Raw genomic sequence first — 26,304 nt, 5'->3', positions numbered from 1 at the left:
CTATTTCTGGAATAGTATGTCTTTGTTTCAAAAGAAGCTCCTCTTAAGCAATATACAGGCTACACATTAAAAACATGTTGACGGTCAGTTGAGAAGCATTCTATAGGTGCTGATGAATTAGTATTTTAAAGAGACTTTTAAGCTGTTTGAAAACAGAGCCAATATCAGTAAAGCTGTAAAATATGTATGTGCATTTGTTTACAATATTACGCATATAGTATATGACTATAGATGTATGCTCAAGACCAAGAGGTATTTCTTGGATTCCACTAGAAGTCTGCTGTTTACAGTGGATCATTTCTCCTAGAAGCCTTTACAATGTTGAAAGAGTTCAAACGTCAATAATCATAAACATAAATATGAAATATGATTATAATTTAAATCAAGTTACCTAAATATGAACTGTTTTTGTTCATTCATATCTACATCACTTAATCATGTATTATACCAATTCAGCCAGGAATGGAACAGCACATCCAGCTGATCACCCCAATGATAGTTTGTTTTTGATCTTGGTTTTGTTTTATTTTAGGTTTGTGCTTAATGAGTTGATACAAACAGAGAAAGACTATGTCAAAGACCTCGGCATTGTAGTGGAGGTACGTGTTTTTTTTTTTTTTTTAAGAATAACAATAAATAGCTGGCAATGCATGGAAACATGTGTTGGGAATGTGAAGGTAATTCAACCATTGGAGTTAATCTTTTTGTTATATATGGGTCTCCTGTTATATAGTTTGTTAGCCATGAGGGAGCATCCTTGGGTCTGTTATATACTTTGTTAGCCCTGAGGGAGCATCCTTGGATTTCTTTGCCTTGCATAACATGGTACACACTCACCTTTGTGGACTATTTTTGTTTTATTTCTTTTTTTAACATCTATATTTACACTATACCTGCTACAGCTGTTGTCAATACATATCATATCCTCTTGGTAGTCTGTCTTATTCTGTACTATTCTGCTGTTGTTGTTGTGGTTGTTGTTAACCATCCATTTTAGTTAAAACATGATGTATTGAACTGCTCCAGCTTACCCAAGCCGTAAACTTATGATTTAAATATCACTTTCAAAATATTTATTTTACTGGCACAACAGATGTGAGCCACCATCACATGGCTGTGTGTTGTTTGTTTTTTCAAACAGGGTTTTATGAAGACTATTGATGAAAAGGGCTTCCCCGAAGATGTGAAAGGAAAAGACAAAATTGTTTTTGGAAACATTCATCAAATTTATGACTGGCACAAAGAGTAGGTTTTAGCCATCAGCCTTTATTTGGCATAACAATTCACTGTATGTTAAATATGATACAATAATATGTTCCATACAATCAGATATTCTATTAATAAGCTACATGTTACCTGAACTACACTGTAAAAAGGTATCATTCATCGCACACCCAATTACTGTATATCAAAACATCACAGGGGTTAAGTATATCATAGTTATTTACATTATATTTATAAAATGCACCATTTAGATCTATTGTTACCACACAGCAAATGAGTTATAAACTGATAATGTGCTTGCAGTTTTTTCCTGGGTGAACTGGAAAAATGCCTTCAGGACCATGATCGACTGGCTGAGCTGTTCATAAAGCATGTAAGTTTCTTAAAGCAGGCTTTAGCACAGTCTGTGAATTTTCACTGGACCTATCAAAATGTAATTTACTCAAGCCTGAATGTTATTTTAATATAAAAGTAATCCTTATATTTACAGGATGGTGTTAATTCACTTGAAAATTCACTTGACTGCTATATGAATTAAACTAGAAGGTTTATAGGATGTTGTTGCTGACCAATTGCGGTTACCGCTAATGTGTAGTCTAATCGATTTGTAGTAGGTCAGTTATTAAACCTGCCTGCATCTGTTTTGTTACAGGAGAGGCGATTGCATATGTATGTGGTGTATTGCCAAAACAAACCCAGATCAGAATGTGTTGTAGCTGAATATGATGCCTACTTTGAGGTAACCAGTTTTTATTTTCCTGTTATACTTGAAAAGTGCATTGTTTAAGAACAACTTTTTAACTCTACTTGCGTAAAAATGTGATCACACTTTTAAATGTAGTATTATGAATAAACAGATATTTTACTATACACAAATCCAGTATTAAGTACATCAGGAATGCTAATTTAAGATGTATAATATTTCCATTGCAAAAACAAATAGTTTTAGGCTTGTGTTAAAATTGTTATAAAACACCTTATTTTTCTTTTTAGGAAATAAAACAAGACATAAACCAGAGGCTGTCAATCAGTGATTTTCTTATAAAACCAATCCAGAGAATAACAAAGTATCAGCTTCTTCTCAAGGTAAGAGCATTTTGATATTATATATATATATATATATATATATATATATATATATATATATATATATATATATATATATATATATAATTTTATTTTTTTTATATGGTATTATAGTTTTATACACCAATCTATACTAAATGGAAACAAAATTTGAATCACATTATAATCTTATGTGCTATTTATTAGATCAAACACATAGTAGGTCAGGTACGCTATACTTAATCTTGTCTTGAGTTGCTATAGAGAAGTAGGGTTCTGTGCAAAAAATTAAATAATTCTGTATTCTTTGGTTCAGGACTTCCTAAGGTTTACTGAGAAGGCTGGAATAGACTGTCTGGATATAGAGGTATGTAATTTGAATTATTTTATTTATTTTTTTATTTTTTAATCAATCATCTCCGGCCGGCTACTCCCTAGTTTTATTATTATTATTATTATTATATTATTATTATTATTATTATTATTATTATTATTATTATAATAATAATAATAATAATAATAATAATAATAATAATAATAAATAATAATAATAATAATAATTATTTAATAAATGCATTAAAATGTGTTCTGCAACTATCAGAGTCATGTTTAGTCACTCAATAAAACTCCTGTATTTAACTTAATTATAGCACAATAGAACTGCAAATTTTCAGTTGTAATTGAATCTGTGAAATGTATCCTTGTAGCTTAGTCCCCAACATGCAAATCTATGTAGCTACTTCCTTGCAAAAATGGAATAACAGACTAACCCCCTTAATAGAGCTGACACTTAATATTATCTGTTTTAACAGAAAGCTGTTAACTTAATGTGCCTCGTTCCTAAACGTTGCAATGATATGATGAATCTCGGACGTCTGCAAGGCTTTGAGGTAATGAATTGACAAGACAGTCGCTCTTTATGTTTTTCAAGTAACTGAAAGGACTGTAGTGTTGTACCCTAGCCCTTGAATTTCATTGTTTGTTATTTTTTTAATGCTAATATGGTAGTCAAGGTGGTAATAAGGTAATTATGTGATAATGAAATCTGCACCAGAGATAGTGATTTAACCCTGTCTAGGGTTCTTTGACAGATTTACTGCCTGGCTAATGGGCTGGCCACAGTTGCTCCTGATTCCTTTCATTTGCTTCCCCTAACTTTGATGACCCAACCTTTTATTAATATCAATTAAATCAGATTTATGTTCTTTTTTTTTCTTTTTTTCCTAGGGCAAGCTAACTGCACAAGGTAAGCTGCTGCAGCAGGACACTTTCTACGTGGCAGAGCAGGACTCTGGAGTGCTGTCCCGCAGCAAGGAACGCAGGGTCTTTCTCTTTGAACAGATTGTCATCTTCAGTGAGCTCCTCAGGAAAGGCTCCTCAATCCCAGGCTACCAGTTTAAGAAAAGTATTAAGGTATGTTGTAGAAATTCTGTCGCATCCACATTATCCAGGTAAATGTAATCTGATTAACGCTGTTATTTATACAACATCCTATATTTTTTTCTATAACACACAAAATAGGTACACTGTTATTATTACATACAATATCATGCTTACTTAGCATTATTAAACATCACATGACAAATAAATCGACATAAAAAAATAGTATCCGCTATGGAGTATGCAAATTATCAAGGTAAAGCAGCGCATGTCTCCACACTTAGCGACTAAAGTTCAATGGAAAATGTACAAAATGATTTGGTCCTTCTGCTTTCATCTGTAATAGTCAAATATCTGTATCCATTAAGCACAGCACACTGTATCCATACAATCATTTGTTTTATCCTGTGTAGATGAGTTACCTGAGTATGGATGAGAATATTGACAATGACCCCTGCAAGTTTGCTCTGTATTGCCGAGGTTCTTCAGAGCGGGTTACACTCCAAGCTGCCAATCCAGACATTAAGCAGGCCTGGGTTTATGATATCAGCCAAGTTCTGGACACACAGAGGGATTTCCTGAATGGTATGTAGAGCACAGATGCTATCCCTGTCTTCTGGATTGCTAATTCAAATAAAATATACTGCGTCTTTGTTTAACCAATGCTTTTGTCCAATCCACTTGTTATAGAAGTTTACACACAGGTTTTACCTGTTAGGTAATGGCCAAAGGTAAACATAGCAATTTAGCAATGAGGCAACTATGTAGTTAATGAAGGATTTGGGCTCATTTGTCAAGGAAGAAAGAAGCTAATGGATAAGTCTGTGGGCTATCCTGAGTTTTTGAAGGGTAGTTATAGGCATATGACCCCTTTTCTAAATTTGTTTTGCTGGAAAGTGGTTTATGTAGTTATGTGTAAAAAAATGATGCCTGAATAATGTTATTGGTTTCTCATTGCAGCCTTGCAGTCTCCGATAGAGTATCAAAAAAAAGAAACATGTGCCCATTCAGTAACGAAATCACAGCCCAGCTGTAGGATATCCCAGTCGAATAACCATCCCCATTCCTCAACCCCAGTCGGAGCTGAAAAACCTCCAAAATACAGCCGGAACCCATCAATACCACCTTTAAAGATATCTACCTCTAATGGCAGCCCAGGCTATGACCACCATCCATATAAAGACAGAAATGAACATGGAAAGGTCAGTCATTTACAACAAGTCATCTTGAAAATAAAAGAAATCAAGGACCACTTTTTAAAATAACTATCTGGGGAAAAGGGAAATACATTTTTGGGAAATTAATATCAATTACATTGGTAAACAAAAGTTATTGTTTTAGACCATCCAAATTAACGTTGCCCCATATCCACACCATTTAGTATGAACGTTTTCACAAAACACCATTTTCCACAGCTTGAAAATCAATTAATTTAGGCAAAAATTATCCATTTCTGTAACATATATGTAACATTTTGTTATGTGTCTAATTTTTGCAGAATGATATAGCTGGATGTAATGGGGCCTCATCTACTATGATGGTGACCCAAGACTACAACGCACTGAAAGAGAATGAGATATGTGTCATTCAGGGCGAGGTGGTGCATATCCTCGCCATCAACCAGCAAAATATGTTCCTGGTGTACCGGCCTGCAAATAATATTTCCCCAGCTGCTGAAGGTTGGGTTCCAGGCTATATCCTGGGTCCCATGAATAAAACCTTCACAGAAAATGCTGAAGGAAGCATCAAGTAAGTGACACTTGGCTTCCCTGGGAGCACTGTATGGATTTTAGAGGAATTGAAAAAGATGGTGGGGTTCCCCTGCTGCTTTTACTCCCAAGTCCATTGGAACAAACTTTTAAATGCTGGATTAAAGGCAGGGGAAGTCTTGTTTGACAGCTCTTTTTTTGTTTGTTTGTTTGTTTATTTGTAAAATAATATATATAAATAAATACATGGACTTTTAAGACCGTCACGGTTTGTTTCATGTTAACAAATCTTACAAGAACTTGGAACTGACTGGACTGGACGGTTTTTATTTCTGTTTTAAGTTTTGAATGTGTTTTGCTTCATTTAAATATTTGGCAACAATGCCTTATGTTGGACTGAGGCCTAACTTTCTAAAATGAGAGATGTTTTATGTTGTCTATGGCAATTTGTTTGTAAAGCTTTTTTTAATTATTATTTTATTTCCTTTTTTCATGATTTTAAATATGTTGGCAGTATACTGTAAAGATATATTTTGTTTTTGTTTGCCAAGACTTTTTTTCCCCCTTACATTCCTGTATAAAGTATTTTGCACTATTTAAGAAACCCATATTAATGAAGTCAGGTTGTGCAATATAATGATAGTCACAATGTTCATCATTGTACCTGTAATGTAACTAAGAATTTAAATGTAGTATTTTAAATATGTAAAATACATTTTCAACATGGGCATGATTTAATGAGGCAAAATAAGTTTAACTTGTTTTGCTTACTAACCTTTCAAAGGTGATATTTAACAGCTGTGGTTAATATAACACATACAGAGCAATAGGTTTCCAAATTACAAAGTTGAGTCTTTTAATGTTAGAAACTTAGAATGTTAATAATGTTTAAAGCATCAAAATCAGTTTCAGCCAGTATCAGATAATATAATAATTAAGTTTGTGAACCTATAGTTGTTTAAAAAGTGATGCAGTTTTTTTTTTTTTTTTTTTAATTTGCATAATCTGCAAAGGTTTGCTTTTTAGGGTTTATTTAGCAGATGTCATACTTTTTTTAGTTCCCCAAGGCAAGTTAAAATATATTAATACAATGCATCATTATTGTGCCTGATCATTACGTACTTATTAACACCCACCCCTAAATGATTAACCATTTTCTGAATTGTAGACTACATTAAATCTGGTAATATTTTCCTCTTTGAAAATGTTTTGTTGTATGTTACTTTTTATAAAGCGTACCCCTTTTGTGAACTAGCACATAGAAAATGGATTGGTGGATTACCAATGGGCTGGAATATGTGATAAAACTTTTTTTCTTTCGATTTAGGTTTGTAGTGTTGTAGTACTAACATGAACACATTCAAATGGATGAATATTTACTGTATGTTAATAACCTCACAGACAAAAAACTTCATTCTCAAGATGGAAATATGTACCAAATTTGCAACCACTAGTAAAAGGAATACATGTGTTTTAAAACTATGGGCACTGGAGAGCATCTACCTTCGTCAAATTGTGTTTTTATAACAAATTTATACAGTACCTGCAGCACCATACATTTTTTCCCCCAAGATTTACATTATTTACAGTTTTCCCTTCCTTTGTAATTTTGGCCTGACTATGATGGTTAGCTTTTTCTTAAAGCTTTCACTACCAGATAAAGCTTTTTTTTATTTTAAAGAAATATGGATGATGTCCTGTACCCACCCTCTCCTCGAAGCCTGTGACCCCTGATTTTAATGGTGCATTTTTTGGTATAACAGGAAGTCTCTTTCTTGGCACACCCTGCGTATGAGAAAAAGAGCAGAAAAGGACAGCAGTGGCAAAAGTGAAGCAAAGGTAGAAAATGGATCTCGTAAACCCAAGGAAATTCTGAGCCACAAGGTCCCTGTTAAAGTGAGTAAGCAGGCATTTAGGAATCGCAGGCCACATGCCTCCCCACTCGCGTTAAGCAGCTCGGCTTACTTTTGTTTGTTTTTTTTGTGCACGGCACTGATAAAAAAAATAAATAAAAAAAATATTCTTCACTGGTTTATAACACAAAGAAATATCGACTAATCTTTCAGTGATGGAACCGCAAGAAACTTTCAAGATTGTGTTTGTTTTGCACAGATGAATTTCAAATGTTAACAACTTGTTAATGGCTCCAGCAAGATGCCATTTTAAGTTTTTGCAGGGGGGATTTTTTTTCTTACTTTTATAAATCACAAAGTTATTCTAAATATTTTTTGTGCAGAAAGCATGCTACCAGTTTCACTTTATTCTTTAAAAATTTAACAGACTGAGCAACGACTATTTATAAAACGGACTGAAAAGTCTAAGATGGACTTAAATGGGGTTTTTTTGCCTAAAAAAAGCCTATTTATAAAAGGTACAAGAGATGATCTTTCTATTTCACCCATTCTAATTTTTTTTTATGCAGTTTGGTAGATATAACTGCATGGAAATGCTTCCTAGTTAAGAATTTATTTTATAATACACATTATTGGGGATTTTTAAAAATATATAAATTATGGTCTTTTTCAAACATGACTCTATTTCCAAAATAACCCAGTTCACTTTGAATGGAAACAAAAAGAAAAATAAATGCAAGTAACTCGATTCCTTTTGAAGTCGCATCACAACATTGCACTGAGACAAACCAAGCAAACTCCGTTTTTATGCCCAACAAAGCAGATTTAGCCTCTTTGGTTGGTTTCAGTTCAATTCAATTAAAAGAACTCTGAGGAGTTAGTTTGTAATGTTGATTTACGCTTTCAAAGGAACTGAACCACAGTCCATTAGAAACAATCTTTCCAACTTATCAAGAGTGAACGAGCCCTCAAATCCAAGGTTGTATGAATAATCCGTTACATAACATGTGTTGTTTTAAGATGCTGTTAATTTAAGACCACTATGTTTTAGGAACACCAGCCTAATACATTAACTTACAGTAATGTGTACATGTTGTCAAAAATAAACTGTATTCTACATAGAAAATGAACAGGAGGTTATCATATGCTTTGGTTCTTGATGAAGATAGAGGTGGACTGTTAGATTGAGCCTCTATGGGGAGAACCAGTATCTTTTCAATGGAGCTTTTCAGGACACTGTCTGCCTGCTTTACAAAACTGTTTAAACCTGTCGGTGAAGAAGCCTATTCAAGTGCTGTAACATTTCATTATGTTTCAAATTCTTAAGATGTTTGTTCAGTTCAGCACATACTGTATAACATGTTTCCCATATTTTGACAGCACTTACAAGAACAAGTCCCTTGCTTATCCAGGCATATTAATGCAAGTACTCTGCAGTCTCAGCTCTAACTTTGCTTTCTCTCGTTCCGCACTACAGGAATCTAACAGTTCTGAGGAGTCAGATTGTGATGAACTAGACCCCAAAACTAGCATGGAGGTAGTAATGTATATCAACTCGTAATGCATGCAGCCCATGAAAACCTATTTTCCTCTTTTTGTCCCTCCGTAATTCCCATGAATCCCACTTAGACGCTCTGCACAAATATCACCAGTAAAGTTCCAGCTTCAGCTTGACACTGGAGGAACCTCAAGGTCGTGGGTTAGGTGAAAACAGCAAGACCGGTTTGGGCTTTTCATCACCCTGTCATTTAGGAAACTCACACCTACTAACCACCCCCCAACCTTAAAGCATGCTTAACCAAGACACAACTCATTTCAAATGGCAACCAAGCTAGCAGTGCTTCAGGTTGAGAACATGTGAACTATTAGTCCACCAGTGTGCAGGGCATCCATGCTGGGAATGCACCCTTCCCTCAGTTCTCTGCTTGTCTTTAATTTGAAATGACCAATTTCATCATCTATTCCTGGGAAAAAAATGTTAAAAACTGTCTATTTATGTATGTAAAGTCAGTGTTTTTAAACTTGTATGTCAATGGACTGGTTTGTTTTTGAACATGAAGATGGCTGACTACTGCAATGTTATAATGAAAATAAACACCAAAGGATTGCTGGTAATACTTTGCAATAAGAGGTAGTTATTTGGATAAGAATTGGAATAAGGCAGTTCATATGACCAAGTGACAGATTTATCATTGGAAATCAACTAGAAAGAGTAATTAGTTCATACAGTATGTAATTGCATTTCAATTCACATCTCTTGTTGTAGATTGTTACCAGAATGTTTTTCCTGCACATGGATGTTCTAACCTCCTTATAAATTATCATTAACTGTACACAAGCTGGGATTTCAAGCTGTGAGAATGAATGCGGATAGCAATTTAAAGCAAACAGAAAATATTAGGCCCATGAGGGATTACTTGTTCCAGTTTTAGGTTACAGAAAGCTAAAATAGCCTATTTAAAACATGCTGTTTTTTACTTTACAAAATAAGTTGAACCGACATTTCATTTGAACATGGTGAAGCTCTTAAATTAAGTCACTAGGTTCTGCAGAGTGCTTTCGATGCAAAGGGAATTATCAGCTTTTCACTGGCCAATTATCATCATGTATGTTTTGCCTCATCTCAATTTAAAACTTTTAAACCTCAACATCAATAGATTGAACAATTGTAACAAGAGGGAATTGTTTAAAACCCTGCCTGAAGACGTTGCACACTATTGTTATGCTTATGTGTTTATAATGTGGATCTGCATCGGCCACTTGAAACTCACCTGTCTACAGATTAAAAGGCGACAATTTGTTTTTAATTGAAAGCACTTTGGAGGTTATACACTCAGCTCAACCTAATTGTGTGATTTCACAGTTTAACCGGCTTTCAATTGAAATGTGTTGGATCAGGGAGACCTTAAAGGAAAATTATTTGGAACCAGTGTATTTGTCCCAACCAATATAATATTTGTTTTATCTCCGGAAGCACTTATATACATAGGCATATATCTTCCGGCTTTCAATATATAGGGAGACCTTAAAGGAAACCCATAATTAAATGTAACCAGTGTATTTGTCGCCAACTCTAATATATATATATATATATATATATATATTATATATATATATATATATATATATATATATATATTCTATTAATAATTCTATACCTGTGTGTAAAAAAATAAAAGTGTTTGAACAATAAATAAAACATATGCTCTGTCTTATGAGAATTTCTGCAGATTTGGAGCCACAACAATACAATGTAATGACCAGTTGCATTTACATTTACATTTCAGATGCAGTATAAAATACAAATAAAATGAAAAATAATAAAATTTTTAAAATAAAATGTTCAGACATTTACATCAAAACTGTAGAAAAAGAATGTGCCATTCTGGATGTAAAAAGTTGTTAGAAGTGTAGCCGATGATATTTGCAGAAATCACTTTTTGCTTTTTAAAAGTGAATTAGTTTTTACTGTGTGCCTTTCACACAGTACATTGCGCAGTGCGTACATTCAATGGTAAATAAGCATAGATGGATATGGAATAATGCTGCCACCTGGTGTTGATGGATATCAAAAAACTTCTCTGTTCATTTGGGTAATGTGCTTTAGTTAAGCCTTACATATGCTTCCAAAAAGGCTCCTAGCAAACCATTGTCAGCTCTGCTTTCCCTATGCTGAGTTTATATATATATATAATATATATATATATATATATATATATATATATTATATATATATATATATATATATATAATAAATATAATATATCTATATATATATATAAACTCAGCATAGGGAAAGCAGAGCTGACAATGGTTTGCTAGGAGCCTTTTTGGAAGCATATATATATATATATAAACATAGTTAGCTAGTTAACAGCAATGACAAATCAACCACGTATAACCTGCTCGATGCAGGTTGGTCGCACACTAAAATCTTTTCTTTAAGACAGCTTCAACACCTGATGATGACACACTATATGTGTCGACACACATTCTTTGTGTTTCGTTTTGTTTCAATAATAATAAAAAAAGTTTCTTAAAGAGGAATGTTATATATAATATTAGTGGTCAAGTCTTAAAGAAGAGATTTTTAATTGTGCAACCAACCTTGTCTCTACGAGCGTCATCAAGCAAAGTATAAATGGTTGATTTGTTTTTGCTGTTAACTGTGTTTTAACTCTGTAGAGGTATTCATATATAAAGTGCCTTATGGCTGTATGGCTGCCATCTCTTTTTGGAAACAGCTTTGCTGTATATGAATGCCTTCATGATTATATATATATATATATATTACACACACACAGTGCTCTCCCTTTGTAAGGCAATCCTTTATACTGCAGAACAGGTTATAAGTCGGTCGGTCATTGCTCCATTTACACATAATAATTAACCAATGCTGTCGCGAAACACAAACATGAATTGATGCAACAAGCGCTGGGGCAATAGAAAATGGAAATGGGTATGATTACATTCTAACAATCGTTTATTTGTGTCTTTCACAGTTACTGAATCCAAATTTTATTCAAGAAGGTAAGTCCACTAAAATTCAAATAACACGCTTGGACATTGTATTTGTTCTTCAGTGGAATGAACCAAAAAATAATAATACAAAAGTAAATACTATTCAGAATTATTTTTATGGGATTGTCACTAAACTGATTAATCCTTATCACAAAATATTCAGGTGTTTTACAAATAAGGAGTCTTGGTAGTATTTGCAAACTCAAAAATCACTTGTCCATGTCTGTGCCACAAATATTGTGTAGTATAGTAGGGGAAGAAGAACATATGCATAGCTCATATGTAGATCATATGTATAGCTGACCAGGGGAAGAAGATGTAATGGTTAGCAACTTGCATCATAGGATCCCTGTCTAGCATGCCCATAGCTGCGGCTACGAGCTTTTTACACAGAGGTTTGTATCCCTGGGATGACAGTAACCACATTGAATTTATCAAATCCACAGGAATTTGGAGGGCCAAAGGTCAACATGTGGATCTGATAGCTAAGTGGATCTTAGCTGATGCAAACACTGCTTTTTGTATAAAGGACAAGGGTCTATAAGATGGGAATTTGCTCACAAGCGATGACCAAAAATTTATTTGCAGAAATTAACTTGTCTACTGCCACATCTTTATTGGCCATGGGTATTGGCCTTTAAATAATATGTCACAATACTAAACAACACACTGAAGCCTGAAGAAGTTGTTTAAAGATGGAAAATAAATCCTAAAATTAGCAAAATTGCACAAGTGTATCTAAGATTTGGCCCAGGTTGAGTGAGATAAAATTCATGATGACTGTTCACAAGCCGACAAAATAACAAACAGCCAGGCCTGCGTGAAGGTTCACTTCCGCAAGGAACATTTTTGTTTAGTCATATTTGTGTTGAATGAGACAGCTTGAGCCAGATGGCAGCAGGGATGAAGAAACATTTGCTCTAATCAACATTTGGGCTGATGGTTCAATCCAGAGAAGATTGGATGGAAGTGTCAGTAACAAGTTGCTTCCATAGCTGACCCACATAACACTGAGTTCCAACCCAGGTAGAGCATACCAGTGTGAAAGGGGCTAGTTGTATAGCACATTTTTCCTGGTGAACTGGTGAACTGATCAATCACTCTATACATGTACTATCAAAAAAAGTTTAAAAAAAACCTGTGCAATAACATAAAGCCCTTAGAATGTATGCAATGGTTTCTACATTAGTTGGCACAATTTGACACCGCTAGTGCCAATATACATTAAAGATATTATACTAAAATGTGTCAATGTGTTTTATTAACAGTTGCACCAGAATTCCTAATCCCGCTTGCAGATGTGACGTGTTCTTTTGGTCAGACAGTAGTTCTATGCTGTAAGATCTGTGGACGTCCAAAGCCAGACATAACCTTGAAAGGACCTGACCAAAATCTGGTTGTTAACAACATTCGCTTCACTATAGATATCAGGTACAAAGTTAATATTAAAGTATTTCCTGTGCACTTTTTAAACAATAGATGACATGAGTATTAACAGAACTGCATGCATGACATCAGACACAGGGTTATATTTTCAAAGAGTTTGCTCCTGTCTCTAATTAACCCAAACAGCTATACACACTTTAGCTGTTTGCTTATTAGTTTTCTATAAGTAAGAAATAATGTTCTCCTTTAAAAAAATGACTTAATCAGATTGGAATAAAAGCTTTGAAAATATGGCCTATTATGTCAAACCAGCACTACTATGAATTATGGAAACTGTTTAATGTCTGCTTTGCTGAAGACCTATACAGGCAAGACTATATTTACAAAAAAAGCCCAGATTACAGGACTGATTTTTTTTATTTTTTTCCTCCTCCACACACGAATGTAGTACCCATTCCCAAAGCCCTTTGCTTTAAGAGTTTTGTTGTTCAGAAGCCAAGCCCAACTTAAGTGGGTTCAACTCTACGGTATATTATTCATAAACTTGCTTCATCCCTCTGATTTACCTGAATTCTCATAAGATTGTTTTAAGAACAAACCAAGAGCAAACAAGAAAATGAGGGTACACAGGGGATTGTTAAGTAAAACCAAACACACAGAAATACGAATTGCTGCCAATCCTGCTGTGCCACTAGGCCTACCTGAAAATGTACAGTCAAATCCAGGTTGTACTAAGGATAATGAAGGACTGTAGAATGAGTCATCCTCTTCAGTTGCATTACACAGTTAATGTAAAGTCAGTCATCCAAGAAATAATAAGGACCACATGACAATTGCAAAGGACAGGGTTTGCTGGAGATCAGTCATGTTGTTGAGCACCAACTCGGGGGAAAAAAAAAAAAAAAATGGGCAAAGGCTTGCTTTAATCATACTGCACTTTAATGAAATTACAAGAAACATAATGCAGTCATGTCATGACAGCATTACCTTTAAAGCACAATGAATAGATTTTGCAGATTTGATTTTTTCAATTTTTCAATTTTTAAAATTTTTTTGGGCAATTAACTTTCCAAGGTCTTTTTGGTATTTCAACTGCATCACCTACATATATATTTTTTAAATAAATAAATGCATTCCTATATTTATCTAATAATGTACAAGGAAATATATTTTGTTAATGACTAGAAATTATATCCAAAATGGGAAGACTAATGTTTTCACTGACAGGGATATATATATATATTATATAGATCTATTATTATATAATCTATTTTATCTTTATATATATATATATAATAGTTTGTTTATGTTTTTTGTTTAGATTCAATTCAAATTGTTTTGATAAAAACAGCAACACCATGTACTGTATACTACTGTGTGAACTATATTATATGGACTAAGCAGTAGACCAAAATATGTAAGCTCATAGTCTTTTATACTGGTGTTTGACCAACGCATATTAAGCAGTCTAAATACATGTTATCTTTGCTTGCCAAATGGTTTGCTATTTGTTATGGTTTGCTACCTATTAAAAAAACAATTTTGTTCCAGGGAAACTGGAGAGATCTTGCTGAAGATCTGTAACCTGATGCCTCAGGACACTGGCATTTACACCTGTGTGGCAGTAAATCAATATGGAACTGCATCCTCATCAGCTTCAATCAAAGTGCAAGGTTGGCATGGCGATCAGTGGGCACCTGTGGGGTTTGCTTACCGTGTGGGTTGTGATTGGCTTAGAATGTTTTGTTGCCCCTCATCAGGATTAACAATAATTGAGAGTTTTTAACTTTGAGCAGGCCTACTCTTCTTACTCCTCAAAACAATAAACCGAGGATCAGGCTGGCTTCTGTCACATGTGAGTAATATGATACTCTCTCTTGCTGCAGGTGTTCCTACAGCACCAAGCCGACCCGAAGCCCAAGAAAGAAGCTGTTCCTCTGTGATTCTTCGTTGGTTACCACCAACTAGCACAGGACACAGTGCCATTTCAAGTTACACTGTGGAATACAGAGAGGAAGGTATTACAATTTATTTTCCAGTCTGGTTGCAAGGAAGATCAAAAATAAATGCTCATAAAGCTTTTAAATTACATAGAGGGCCTGATTTTCAAAGCAACTCATGTTAAGTAAATCTGGGGTAAGTATGCACTGCACTTAAATTTCATTTAAGTTAAAATACAAGGCAAAGCAGAATTATACCTTTACAAGTAATACAAGTCAATACATTTGCACAAAATCCATGAACAAAGTTTTAAAAACAGCCTCATTATGTGGTGATCATACTCTTTCATATAATACTGAAGGCATACATTTACTTTTGAACCACTCCTTAATTTCGCAGAGTTTGCTTAAAAACATTTACAGTGCAAATTCAAATATCCAATGACCTTTTTCTTTGCAATAGATTCCCTGCCATGGCAACAGTGTGTTGTATCAACCCTGGACACCTTCCTTTTGATTGAGGACCTATCCCCAGGAGGACAGTATCAGTTCAGAGTCAGTGCCAGCAACCCCTGGGGGATCAGCACCCCAAGTGAGCCATCAAATATTGTAATGCTCTCCAGCAATGGTAAGTGGTGTTCATTTGATTGGCACGGTGCTTCAAATGTTTCATTCTGTACATTTTACATGGAATTTAAATGTTATTAATTATCTCCGTCTTTTGGGTGACTCTGCAGCTGATGCATAGTTCACACACCCTAGTCTCATATCTTATAAAACGTTTTGTCCACTATGAAAGGCGATATTTAAAAAATAAAGATTTATTATTATTATTATTGTTTACTCTAACAAATGGATTCTGAAATCTGCATAATTATACAATTTCTTTTAATTTGTAGATTCTTCGTGTGATGGAACAGGCATTCCATGGAAAGATAATTTTGAATCAGCTTATATTGAACTGAGTGAAATTGGAAGGTAATATGTCCTGTAAACCCTACTTCCATCCGTTTATCTAATGTGATTCTGCCCAGTTTTATGGTGGAGTTATATTAGCATAGAGATACTGTAGGTTGAGCAGTTTTGCAGTGGCCATCTATTTTAACTTTGTATTAATGTATTGCTTCTATCGGTGATGTCAAGCAACATGAGGTAATCAGCATTTTATACAAAATAAAATCCATTATTTTAACATCTAGTATTACTTTTCCACTATACAATGGTATTATATTATCCCAAAGAGGTTAATTAGTTATTTTTTTCTCAAGCTGTCATGCTCCAAATTTACAGAAAAAAAAATAACACTACCAAGAAAAAAAGGAGAGCTGGTTTGTCACATGAAGTTCAGTTTTATGACTCCTGAATAACCTTCATACCCCAGTTAAATGTTAAATGTTAAATGCAATTGTCGTACATAATAACAACCTTCCTAATGACCGCTGTATTCCTGTGTTTTACGTGATTCCATCTGGTTTTAGGGGCAGATTCTCAATAGTAAAGAAATGTGTGCACAAGGCTACCAAAAAGGAAGTCGCTGTCAAATTTGTCAGCAAGAAGATGAAGAAAAAAGACCACGTGGCACATGAGGCAGGCATAACACAACATCTGCTGCATCCCCAGTTCCTCAGTCTTTGTGACATCTATGAGTCACCCTGCAGCTTTATATTGGTTTTAGAACTGTAAGTATGGGACGCCATTCAGTATCATTATGATCAGGTTTTATATTCTTAATAATTTACAATTATAATATAATTATTACTATCCAAATACTAATGCAGTTATATTATTCCAAAGTAATATCTAATTTCCCAACATTAAATCAGAATTAAGGCTGAATTCTACTTGCATTTTTGTATATTCTCTGAGTTTCAAAATGTCTTTGAAATTTCAAGGTGACAGCACCTCATTCCGATTTTTTTTTTAAGTATTATTAGTTAATACATACCTAGTTTATATTTAGTAATTTTTGCATGTTTGGCTTCAAGTTAATAGGTAACAATTTTAACTTTTTTATCTGCTGAGGTTCATTAAAATATATATATATATATATATATTTTATTTTTAGTGTGGAAGACGGACGGCTTTTTGATTTCCTGATAAACCACGATGAACTCATGGAGGAAAAAGTGTCTTTTTACATCAGAGATACGCTGGAGGCTATCCAGTATCTCCACAACTGTAGAGTTGCACATTTAGATCTAAAGGTAATGCTCAAAGAATCATTTGCAAATGATTAGGATTACAAATTGTTATGTGTTCAGAATAAATTATTTAGAGAAGTTATTTTATAGCAACTTTGTTTACTAAATAATATATCTAATGTTTCATGGGGCGCTTGGATAAAAAAAAAAAAAAAAAAAAAACAACCTTGCTCAATTTTATTTTTGCTTTAAAATCTAAGTTTACAGTTTAGATGCTAATTATATCAAAAGCGGTTACTAATCAATATATGTATATATTTATCATTTCAACAGCCAGAAAATCTTTTAGTTGATCTCCACATTCCAGTGCCTCGTGTCAAGCTGATTGATTTTGGCGATGCCATTCAGATTACAAGCCAGTACTACATTCACCCTCTGCTGGGAAACCCAGAGTTTGCTGCTCCAGAGCTAATTCAGGGATCTCCTGTTGCACTGAGCACAGATATCTGGAGTCTTGGAGTCCTTGCATATGTCATGCTAAGTGGGGTCTCCCCTTTCTTGGATGAGAGTGTGGAAGAGACATGCATGAACATCTGCAGACTTGATTTCAGTTTTCCTGATGACTATTTCTGGGGAGTAGGCCATGCTGCAAAAGATTTCATTAAGGCAGTCCTTCAGGTGAACTCTAGAAAGAGACCCACTGCTTCCACGTGCCTACAGCACCCCTGGCTGCACGCTCCCAGCAGTGCTTACTCCAAAAACCCCTTGGATACCTCTCGACTGGCTTCTTTCACCGAGAGACGCAGACAGCAGAATGATGTCCGTCCTGTAACAAACATTAAGAGCTTCATGAATAGCAGTATGGGCCACACATTGTAAAATGTTTTGGATACGTACAGCAGGGTGCAAGACACTGACAATAGCAGGTGGAAAGGGGCCTTCTACTGTAGAGTACATCATAAAGGTTTATGACAAACATGCCTTTTTCATAAAATATATGCAGTTTGGGTTACTTCTGTGTTTTACTTCAGTCAATGTGTGTTACCAGAAACACAAAGAGCAGTACACAAGCAGGGCAAAATCACAAAGGGATAAACTGTACAAGTTCTGTTTTAAGGTTCAACTCCAGTTTTCTTTTTTTATTTTGGGGCTAACATGAAGTGTGTAAAAACGAATTGTAATGAAAACAGAATTGAAACGCAATACCAGACACATGAGTCAGCCAGAATACCTGCACAGTGGTGGTAAACTAAAGGTTCCATAATGCACTGAGACTTCTGTACATACAAAGGCCTGTTTGATCAGTTTGTGCAAGAGCAGAAGTACGTACAACTCTTTGACATAATTTAGCAAGCAAAAGTTGAATAGCAATGTTCATTTTTACACTATGTACGTATTTAATTATGTACTGTATTTATGTATGTATTTATACATATGTTTTTTTTTTTTTTTTGTTATTTGCAGATATAAATAGTCTAACCTTTAGAAAACTGTAAAACTGATGGTGATATCTATAAACTCTGGAATGTGCAAAAATTGAATTGGCTATTTGGGTAGAATGTAAAATATGTACGTATTTGACAGTATGAGGAAGCAGACATGACTTATATAGTATAGGGACTGTTACCAATTACTAATGCATAAGCCTAACCTACAGAAGACCTTGAAACATGCAATTCCACTGAAGCCTAATAAAATCCCTGTACCCTAGGCATGATGACAAAGCATATGAAAAAAACGAACTGACTTTCTAAAATGACTTTACATAAATCAAAGCTAGATGTACTGGACTAGCACAAGCATTGCCCCAAGTGAATCTCCTTAGAGATTCAAGAAAAGCTGTTGCAATTGAACCTACTTTTTTCTATAGACGTGAGCCAGTGGTAAAGACACTTTACTGTTGGTGAGAGGGAAGGGACATGGTTTATTGAGGCTTTAGCATTTACAACCAAAAGAAAACAACTCCTGTGGTTCCATGTGGAGGACAAGGTGATTTGTGCTTGCTTATTTGGTTGTGGAATGACTTGCTTAAGCATTTTTATACTAAATCATCATCTGTATGGGAAGCTGTGTGAAACCTGTCTTCTGTAAGCTTCTTTGTACTTACAATATAAAATATGCTTCAATGTTTAAAACAAAGCATAAGCCTTTTATACCTCACTATATATATATATATATATATATATATATATATATATATATATATATATATATATATATATATATATATATATATTTATATCAAAAAGGGTGCAAATAACTCTGAGCCTTAACAAATACTGTATTAGTTAAATTCAAGGATCCATCTTCACTTATTTTGTGATTCCATGTGTTTATTATATTGCTTTGTATATGTGTAACATGTGTAATCAAGTAGTTGCATTTTGATTCTGTATCACTACAATATAGATTTGATCATTCATTATTAATATATATTAATATAGGTACTAAGAGATATCTAAGAAATGAAAATGTCGTGAGGTTGCAGTCATAGCAAGAAGTTGTAAGACATGCGGCACGGGGGGTATAATCTAAGCAATAGATGTATGCCGCTTTTGTAAAATGATGCGGTGCATAGCCTATTTCATTTGTAATTTAAGAAAACCTATTACAGTGTACTTTTATGTAAAGTGTAATCAAAGATGTTTGCTTTATTCTGTTTTTAAATATAATTTATTTTATTAATTTACTTAAGGTACTAAGGTACTAAGAACTGAAAATGTCTAGGTGCATAAGCATAAGACATTCAGGTATTACTGAATAGGTTGCCATTGTTGCCGTGCTTTCTGTTTTTCTTTCTCAACCTGTATACAAGTCAACAAAAACTGTATAGATATGTAGTGTTACTTATTTAAGCTGGTTTTGATGTAATACAGCAATGCATATTGATTTGAAAAACCAGTGAATTGCAAGGGTTCAGATTTGCTGTACCATCAATGGGGATATAAGCAGTAAGCTACCTATTTAAATATAAAACCTATGTTCTGTATTTCAACCATGTAAGCTTTTTCCACTACTACAGCATGCAACATACATTAGGAGTTTACTCAAATTGTACTGGTTGCCACATTTGTAATTAGTGGTACATGTTGTACATGGTTTAGCTTCTCCATTTACAAAATAAACATGCAAACAAACCCTTTACTATACCACTTGCATTGGCTGTTTGTTACTGAATGTTTAATAAACATCCTTGTTTCTAAAATGTCTTAAATTGTTTGTTATTTTTATTTTATCCATACAGAAGTTGCAGTTTAAAGAAGACAGGGACAAGAGCATGTGTTTCTTCTAGATACAAGAAATGTAGTATGCCCACTTTTAATAATTGATCTTTCAGTTTGTCTTGCATAAATTCATACTTTATGGGTAACTTACAGGTGGAGGCAGGATGTGACGTAAAACTTAGAAGTACAAAAGTCCCCAAAATAGTGTCTTTGCCGGTGTACAAAATGCAAGGGCCATTTATATGGGTAATTTAATTGGGTGCAGTCTAGTTCCTATATTAAGAACCAAGGCTTTTAAGATTACCAATCTCAAACGCAGAGGTGCTTCACAGGAATAGCACAACACAGAGACACGTCAACTGCTTGCTTTTGTGTGAAACTGTCAACACACAGTCCAGCAATTCTTATATTTAAATTCGCGTGGTTTATGAATGACCAGGCCCAATTTAGTCACAGTCGTGTCTGAAATAGCCATCTATTTGTTTATGTCACAAATAGTATAAAAGTCATCCATTTTCTACATTTTTTTTTTCTATCCCGTACAATGTATTTAGAACGGGCATCCCCCCAGAACACATCCCGGTTAAAATGACATTAAATAGCGACATTCCGGTTTATACGTCATTACATAGCGACGCACATTTTCCACGTGAAAGCTGAAAGAAAAAGTCGTGCAGGAATTCAGATGAACTCAAATCCAGCAATGGATCATCTAGAAGAACTAGTTGTACATTTGCACGAAATTCAAGCGGTTAAATTCGGCAAGTTCCAATTGAAGAGTGGTATTTATTCACCAGTTTATTTTGATCTAAGAGTGATCGTTTCCTATCCTGCTGTAATGAACCAGGTAATTATTTCACAAGCTCTGGATACGCGCCGTTTTTACTAAATCGATATTAAATCGTATTTAAGGTATGATTTGTTTTGTGTATAAAATGCAATTGTTGTAAATTGTTGCAATACATATTATGTAACGCTAAGCTAGCTGTGTGCAGTATTATAAATCGTAAATCTTGTTCACAATGTGGCGCGCTGTGTGAATTACGTTTTTACCACTGTGTCACAAAGGATTAGAACGTTATCAAAATCGCTTCATCGAGAACACAAACCTCCATTTAAAATAAAGAAATAAAGAAATGAAGCCTGGAGACTTCTTTGGGATTTGCATTTACCGTAAGAGCAAACGAACTTGGAAATTTAATTTTCTTGTAAATAGATCCTGCTCCCTTCCTTAATAATCTCAAGTGAAACAGGGCTGATTTGTCATGTATTGTACACCAATAACATTTGCATTCCAATAAAACGATTCCAATTAGCGATTACAGTAAACCAAGCAATAATAACCTTATAATAAATGCAGCGTGTTTAAATAGGTCGCCAGTCTCTTGTTCCAGTGTGCAAAGGATAGTGGATTGAAGTATGACACTGTGTGTGGTGTCCCGTATACAGCATTGCCATTGGCCTCAATCATCTGCTCTTCCAATCAATTACCAATGCTGATTCGGAGAAAGGAAGCAAAGAATTATGGTATGCAATTTTGGATTTCTTCAAACAATTGTATATACTCTTCCATATAGTACAATGCACTACACACAATAACTAACAAGAAAAACATAAATAAAAAGTAGCGTACACTCTTGCTGCAACAGTTCATGTAAATAACATTAATGATAAAATCGTCTACCTCTTTTAATTCCATATATGAATCTCTAGTATTTCCCCCAGCAGTGTTCCATAACGTCAGGACACATGTATGTAGAAGGGTATTAAGACCTGCTGCTGTATGTGACTTTACTGTTACCTTGAAGCAATTGGGGCAACTCCAGATAATACATATGGCTCTATATACTTAAGCAATAAAAAAAAAAAAAAAAAAACGCAAAGACAATATACACTAGTAAAATAACAGCAGTTGCATTCTTTTAAGTAGTTTTTTGTCTTTTACGCTTACTTCAAACTAACTAAACTAATATATTCAAAGGAACGAAGCGGCTTGTGGAAGGTAGTATCAATCCTGGAGAGACTTGCCTCATCATTGAAGATGTGGTCACCAGTGGATCCAGTGTCATGGAGACTGTGGAGGTCCTCAAGAAAGAGGGCTTGAAGGTTACAGATGCCATCGTGCTGGTTGACAGAGAGCAGGGCGGCGAGGCCAGACTGGCAGATGAAGGCATTCGTTTACATTCTGTTTGTTCTTTATCAAATCTTTTAGACGTTCTTTGCAAAAGGGGAAAAATTGATGCTGAAGTGGTACAGAATGTCAACAGATTTATCCAAGAGAATGGCACCTACACATTCACAAAACAAAGTGGTTCAGCCCCGGCAAAGAAAATGTGTAGAGAAATGAGCTATGGTGCCCGTGCTGAGCATCCAGGAGTCCACCCAATTGCTGCCCAGCTGTTGAAGGTGATGGAAAAGAAGAAAACAAACCTGTGCATGTCTGCCGATGTCACCGACTGCAAAGAACTCCTCCAGCTGGCTGACACCATTGGTCCGCACATCTGTGTGCTGAAGACTCATGTTGACATCTTGCAAGATTTCCAGCCAGAGGTGATCAAGGAGCTGAAAGCAGTGGCAGAGAAGCACAAGTTTTTGCTGTTTGAAGACCGGAAGTTTGCAGACATCGGGAACACAGTGAAACACCAGTATGAAGGTAACACTTGGTCACAACTTGGCTTGCGTACTTAGTTAAATTTGGTTACACACACAAATAATGGGCTGCTATGATCAGTCTGTTGTGTAAAAGGTAATTGTTCACAAGTTTGGAAAGTATATTACTAAAAATCTGTATTAATTTTTTAATTCACTAGGTGGTGTTTACAAGATTTCTTCCTGGTCTCATATAACCAATGCACATGTGGTTCCTGGGCCTGGAGTTGTGAAAGGACTGAGGGAGGTGGGAATGTCTCTGAATCGGGGATGCCTGTTGATTGCACAGATGAGCTCCCAAGGTTCATTAGCTACTGGGGATTACACTGAAGCTGCAGTGAGTATTTATTTATCCTTGTGAAGTTATTAGTGCACACAAAGAATGCAGTAATATATTCTGGACCACACTAAAGAGTTCGAACTTATTTTTTTTTCACAGGTTAAAATGGCTGAAGAACATTCTGATTTCGTGTTTGGATTTATAAGTGGCTCGAAATTAACTAGCAAGCCAGAGTTTCTTCATATGACACCTGGAGTACAGCTGCAGTCAGGAGGCAAGTAGAGCTTTGGTTTTGCTTGTTTTTTAAAGGGGTCATTTGGTTTAAAAAAAAATACTACTTTTGGTGTACTGGTATATAAACTGCAACACACAATAGTGCACTGATAAAAATGTTATATAAGTAAAAGGAATGGATGATAAATGGGAGAAAAATAAAGATTGACGGTGTCCTCAGCTGTCTTTTTAAAACTTTTATACACTAACAAAATCCATTATAGGACTTCTAAAACTTCAGATGATTCACACATGATGAGGTTGTGTGGATGTTTTTTGATAGAATGTTACCTAAAAATAAGTGTCTACTGCTAGCCATAGTAAAGAATAAAGTATGGGGTTAAAGAGAACTGAAACACAATTAAATTTAATTGGTGGAATGTCCAGTTGTTGCATGTCATTTATTACAATTGTGGTGTGTGTGTGTGTGTGTGTGTGTGTGTGTGTATATATATATATATATATATATATATATATATATATATATATATATATATATATAGAATTTGAGAATCATTTCACAAAATGGTCAGGGGAGGAAGTCTTTAAACAGCCTGATACATGTTGCTGCATTGAGTCTATTGCAGAACTGACTGCTTTACTTGTTCCACGTATTCCACACATACCTGTAGCCTTCATTTGTTAATGTCACAAACTTAAAGAAAACTGATGTATCTGTTGACCTTTTTATAAAAAAAGATGCTGACTAGTTTAAAGTGAACAGTGTAGCTAAAACCCTCCTAATTCTCTTCCAGGAGATGGTCTGGGCCAGCAGTATTTGAGCCCTGAAGAAGTAATTGTTAAGAAGGGCTCTGATATCATCATTGTGGGAAGAGGAATTCTGGCAGCCTCAGATCGAGTGGAAGCTGCACAGACCTATAGAAAAGCAGGCTGGGAGGCTTATCTAAAAAGGCTTTCTGTGCCTGGAGAGCTGCCATAGTCAGCAGAATGAGTCCATCCTGTAGTAAAGACGATAAGCAACCAGGTTTATAAGGCAGAACTTCTTTCTTTTGGCGCCTTTTTTCTGTGCCTACAACTTAAGGAAACAAAATGTTTTATTATTTTTTTAAGTATAAATAATACTGCAGACAAATACTACTAATGACAAATAAAAAATAAAATATGTAAGAATGAAATTTGCTGCCTCATCTTTTTTTTTTTTTTTTTTTTTTTTTTCATGAAGCAATTCAACTGCTTCTTGTGAAGATGAAATAGTTTCCACTGTTTTCCACAAACACCAATATGTATGTACCCAAGACTCACAATACTGTATATTACTTGCAGTACCCACTGCATGAAAAACAGTCCACCTAATTATGCATTGTTTCATGTGATTTCAATATGAGAATACACTAGCTGTGGAAAATAAATCTATGGTATAAAGTAAGAGTGCAGATGGTGTCAGCGCAGATTTCAGAGAAGTATAGCGAGTTATAATAATAATAATAATAATAATAATAGATATCAATGAGGAATGCTGCAGAATTGGTATGTTCACAGAAAATGTTATCAATTGCCCTTGTACTCAAACTAGTGTAGAAAGTGCTGCAGCTTATCAAGGATTTTTCATTACCGGCACAGTGTGTAACATTAATTTTAGCCACAAGAGGGAGTAGGAATATCACGCCGGCCAACACTTAGTCCTGTAGAAGCTCTCTTGACCGATGTCAGTCATTTACAAGTGTCCTTTGTGTGCTGCAGATTATTCAAGGTGGTAACTTTGTAGTTCTCTTATATAACAATCTCCATAAAAGTGAATTAATTGCATGAGCTGTCGCTGTAGTTACTAACTTTGTATTCTGGAGTACAGTATCAATTAATGCATTTCGATAAATACCTGAAGAGCAGAAGACATGCACACTGATCACTACCCTTTGTCGGAAATGAGACTGCTTCTGTCACAGTGTGGGTAGTGGTGGATTTGAAATACAATGTCGGATTTTTTTTTTTTTTTTTTTTTTTTTAATAAATATTGAGTCTATACAAAGATTAATGTGTACTACATTGCACATAGTAACATGCATTTTAGTCTGGAGTGCAGTATCTAGTCATTTATTTGGATAAAAACCTAAACTAGGTGTTTATTTTCAGTCTGATGGCTTCCCATATACCAGAAATGATAAAGGTCTGTGTTTAGTGGTGGATTTATTTTTATCCAGGTATTGTTGAGTGGGATACAATACCCCAATATATACAAATGCACATTTAATTTTTGGCTGCTTACATTAAATACACAATGTACAGAGACTGAAGGAGACTGGTGATACAAGATGGGTGTACAATTATACTGTGCTGGTCTAAATTAAAGTCGTTATGCGTTGAAAGGATTGTTAAGGCTATCTTTAGTACAGAAAATATGCCAAATGTTGATATATATATATATATATATATATATTATAAGTTACTATATAGTTCAGGCCAATTATCATGTAAAAAAAATAATAATTTGCACTTTATCGGATGGGAATGATTCGTTCATCGTTAAGCAGCAATGCAAGTTACCAATGGAAGTTTTTTTTTTTTTTTTTTTTTTTTTTCCTCTACATTCCAGAATTATTTGCAAGTACCAGCTTTCTGTTCATATAAAGATGCTATACGAAACAACGTGTAATGTAGCATACTGCAGTGCATACTTGAGTATAGAAAACACGTGCTTTGG

The 26,304-nt window shown here is 34.7% G+C and overlaps 2 protein-coding genes across 2 annotated transcripts in view; both read left to right on the top strand.

Moving 5' to 3' along the window:
- LOC121323019 (kalirin-like) overlaps positions 1-19,374 on the top strand; it is a 159,909-nt gene extending 140,535 nt beyond the window's left edge. The window contains exons 39-60 of the mRNA XM_041263737.1: positions 533-599; positions 1,142-1,245; positions 1,528-1,597; positions 1,877-1,963; positions 2,218-2,310; positions 2,606-2,656; positions 3,102-3,179; positions 3,517-3,702; positions 4,083-4,254; positions 4,630-4,871; positions 5,168-5,418; positions 7,142-7,274; positions 8,709-8,768; positions 11,734-11,761; positions 13,021-13,183; positions 14,690-14,811; positions 15,025-15,156; positions 15,542-15,706; positions 15,978-16,056; positions 16,557-16,757; positions 17,144-17,282; positions 17,553-19,374. Coding sequence (XP_041119671.1) covers positions 533-599; positions 1,142-1,245; positions 1,528-1,597; positions 1,877-1,963; positions 2,218-2,310; positions 2,606-2,656; positions 3,102-3,179; positions 3,517-3,702; positions 4,083-4,254; positions 4,630-4,871; positions 5,168-5,418; positions 7,142-7,274; positions 8,709-8,768; positions 11,734-11,761; positions 13,021-13,183; positions 14,690-14,811; positions 15,025-15,156; positions 15,542-15,706; positions 15,978-16,056; positions 16,557-16,757; positions 17,144-17,282; positions 17,553-18,098 — 3,169 coding nt within the window. The 3' untranslated portion in view covers positions 18,099-19,374. The remainder of the gene's footprint in view (positions 1-532; positions 600-1,141; positions 1,246-1,527; positions 1,598-1,876; positions 1,964-2,217; positions 2,311-2,605; positions 2,657-3,101; positions 3,180-3,516; positions 3,703-4,082; positions 4,255-4,629; positions 4,872-5,167; positions 5,419-7,141; positions 7,275-8,708; positions 8,769-11,733; positions 11,762-13,020; positions 13,184-14,689; positions 14,812-15,024; positions 15,157-15,541; positions 15,707-15,977; positions 16,057-16,556; positions 16,758-17,143; positions 17,283-17,552) is intronic.
- Positions 19,375-21,084: 1,710 nt separating this feature from the next.
- Positions 21,085-24,754, top strand: umps (uridine monophosphate synthetase). The gene is made up of 6 exons (XM_041262797.1): positions 21,085-21,290; positions 21,817-21,970; positions 22,425-23,096; positions 23,254-23,429; positions 23,532-23,646; positions 24,401-24,754. The coding sequence occupies exons 1-6, from the start codon at positions 21,129-21,131 to the stop codon at positions 24,583-24,585; spliced, it is 1,464 nt and encodes a 487-aa protein (XP_041118731.1). The 5' UTR covers positions 21,085-21,128; the 3' UTR covers positions 24,586-24,754.
- Positions 24,755-26,304: the final 1,550 nt, after the last annotated feature.

The sequence above is a fragment of the Polyodon spathula genome, chromosome 11, assembly GCF_017654505.1.
Source record: "Polyodon spathula isolate WHYD16114869_AA chromosome 11, ASM1765450v1, whole genome shotgun sequence".
In the NCBI taxonomy this organism is placed as follows: Eukaryota; Metazoa; Chordata; class Actinopteri; order Acipenseriformes; family Polyodontidae; genus Polyodon; species Polyodon spathula.
This window is presented reverse-complemented; position numbering and strand designations above follow the sequence as displayed.